General features: G+C 38.5%; 1 protein-coding gene across 2 annotated transcripts in view; it reads left to right on the forward strand.

Moving 5' to 3' along the window:
* Positions 1-2,171: 2,171 nt before the first annotated feature.
* The window catches only part of LOC107685626 (immunoglobulin superfamily member 21-like), a 268,079-nt gene continuing 267,216 nt past the window's right edge, over positions 2,172-3,034 (forward strand). Inside the window, exon 1 of one of the 2 annotated variants that reach the window (XM_016482274.1) lies at positions 2,172-2,598. In XM_016482274.1, the coding sequence (XP_016337760.1) occupies positions 2,460-2,598 (139 nt within the window). In that variant the 5' untranslated portion in view covers positions 2,172-2,459. The remainder of the gene's footprint in view (positions 2,599-3,034) is intronic. The other variant, XM_016482276.1, reaches the window with a different exon arrangement.

Here is a 3,034-nt window from a genome sequence, read left to right on the forward strand (position 1 = left end):
ATTTTATATATATATATATATATATATATATATATATATACAGTATATATCGAAAATAATGATTTTGAGGGAATGGATGGAATTTTATTTTATAATTTTTGTATTTTATTAAGTACTTTTTACATGATGGTTATTCAGTTTAAAAGAGTCATTATATCAAAATACTTGTAGTAAATATTTTTCAAAAAAAAAAATTCCAAACCCACATGAATGCAAAGATTGCATTTCTAACAACCTGACATATGTATCTTAACCTAGATTTTTAAAGGATTTTTTTTTTTTTATCTTCACAGACAACCCTATTGACCCACATGCATGAAAACTTAGTAAAACATGAAAACTCTCTGAAGCTGAGTGAGGGTTCATTTGCAGATACCCTAGGTGACGCTGTTCGTAGAAACATTTCCAGCACTTGATCTTTCCAGGTTCTATGCAGTAGGTGTGGCTGCTTCTTGAAGAGGTCTGTCGATGTCCAAGGGGCAAGTGCCATATGGACAGGAACATGTTGGACAGTGTTGCTTCAATAAATTATTGTTGACACTGCCCTCTAGAGATGTGTGATATCACATTAGTATTGTAGGCCCCTGCCCAGACGTCAGCTCTACTTGCACCAGAAGCTCTGCGGCCACTTCATCTCAAGCAAAGAGCATGCATGCTCTAGAGACGTGCTGTCTTTGACCATTTATGAGTCCTCACATTTTGTTTTTCCTCTCCTCCCGTCTGTTCATTCCCGTACGTCACAGCACCGCCGCCTCATAAATCATCAGAGAGCCTTACCAAGGGTCTTGTCATGACTCCGCAAGCATGTGCACTCAGAGGAAGGCCTAAGCAGGGCAGAGAATATCCAACTGACACTCTGGCTCAGTTAATAAATATGTAGTAGGAACTATTGTAAGCGTTAATGTCAGCCAGATATCGCTGCATGGCTTTGTCAGTCTCCTTTTAATGTTCTTCAGCACATAAAAACAAATACACATTTAAATGAGCCAAATTCACAGTCTACACAATATATATTTTCCGAGCGTCCCGAAAGGATTGTGCAAGAACTCGCTATCTACAGTGTGGGTGTAGGAGAATACAAAGTGTTCGGCACAATGGAGTTCAACATCAGGAAGACCTTAAATCGCCTCAGGTATGTTCGAGAACACCCACATTTTTTTAATTAGCACTTGTGGTAGGTTCTGTTGGAGAGTTCAGAAATATATTTTCTAATTTGTGCGTTTGATTGAATTTCAGAGCACCTGCAATGAGGTCTTGACCCCAGAGTATTGCATAATATTTTCATCCTTGCTTCCCTCCTTCCTTGTGGGTGTTGTTGGAGGCAAGATTAGCATTTCATTAATGTACTCCCAGGTGCAGGTATAGTGCTAGGCTATATGTATTATGTGGGAGCTTCCGCTAACTGTCTAATTCATGGTAAAGACCCATATGGCCACATTAACCTTTATGATGATTAAACAATATGCATGGCACACTAATCTATTTGTCTACCAGCACGCATAGCATTGCCCGTTAAATCATGTCCTTGGTCAGCATGCAGTGTTGTATCATTTTATAAGGCCAATAATGTATTTCTCACAATTTTTATGATAATGGCATTAGTATATAGATCAGGGGGTGTGTCAAAATGTTGGTCCTATAGGCAGTCCTAAAATTTGATTGTCTACTTCAGTTGCCACTGAAAATGTCTAATCTATGATTGGCTATCTCGTTCAGCGGCGGGAACATTAAAGCCAGATTAAAGCCATATTTTTGGTTTAAATGAAGAGTGAAGTTTCATCATTACTTTTTGATTCAGTTCATTAACCATCACTTTGTTATGGGCCAAATCTTATATGTTAGGGTTCTGTATGTCAATAAAAGGCTACAATTCTGAAGAACTAGTTTGGCATTAACAAATAAATAAATAAAACCTCATAAATATAAATACAACCTAAGAATAAATATATGTTATAAATATGTAATACATGTATATGTAATAAATATACGTGTGTGTGTGTGTGTGTGTGTGTGTGTATAATATATATAATAATCTATGCCTATTATGATCTTTCAAAACCTTTCCAGTATTGGAAAAAAATCCAGCAGGAATAAATCGGTTTAGTGGACAGAATTAGAGGGGAAGGGTTTGGAGCCAGGGTAGGATTAAGGAAAATTTTGTGAAATAAAAAGCGAGTGATCACGAGTGACTCTGTTCGTGTCTGTTTCTGGAGGGAGGGAGGGAGGGAGAGAGAGAGAGATAGAGAGATTTTCATCCAAATCCATATCTATTTTTTAATCCTCGTCTGTGCGTAAACGCTGGTTGCAGCCTTCGCGAGGAGACTATTTCACAATGCAACGCTTTTAATCACCTTTACGCAATCCTCACCATTTTGAGTGCGCATTTGTTTTAAACTTCAATCTTCCCTCCGACACGTGGACAGCATCATGACCAGTTTGTGGGATCGCATCCCTTTGGAATGGTGGGAATTACGAGGCGAGCTGCTGGAGAGCATGTAAACGCAAATGGAGTTTGGGATTTATTGCAAAATATGGGAAAGATGACCGTCTTGTCTTTGTGTTTTCTCGTGTGCGCTGATCTACTGCAAGTAGCTGTCGGTAAGTAATTGTTGTGTTGCGTGTTTTAACATACTCGTATGCGCTACATAGGAGAAAACACTCATTCTGCACAGCGGTACGGATTCTGCACACACATATTCTCTTCAGAAGCCGCTGCATCCACATATCAATACGTCTTTCATATTTACTTGGATCAAGGGCACACTGGGTGAATGTCATTTTTCATATGGTACATTGTGAAACAGCAGGACGTTTGAACATTCTGACGCCCAGGAATAAATGAGGCTGAACGCATTAGTGTGAAGAGCTATTGACTTTAACCCTGACCATATTTATTATTTCATAGTCAAATCTCATGACTACAGATGCATAATTGAATTACTTTTTTGTAAATGTGAAGAGCCACACATTTATAGAAGAACCGAGACATACCTTAATCATGGGTCTCTCTCTCTCTCTCTCTCTCTCTCTCTCT

Source organism: Sinocyclocheilus anshuiensis, unplaced genomic scaffold (genome assembly GCF_001515605.1).
Source record: "Sinocyclocheilus anshuiensis isolate Anshui unplaced genomic scaffold, SAMN03320099.WGS_v1.1 scaffold257, whole genome shotgun sequence".
NCBI classification, from domain to species: Eukaryota; Metazoa; Chordata; class Actinopteri; order Cypriniformes; family Cyprinidae; genus Sinocyclocheilus; species Sinocyclocheilus anshuiensis.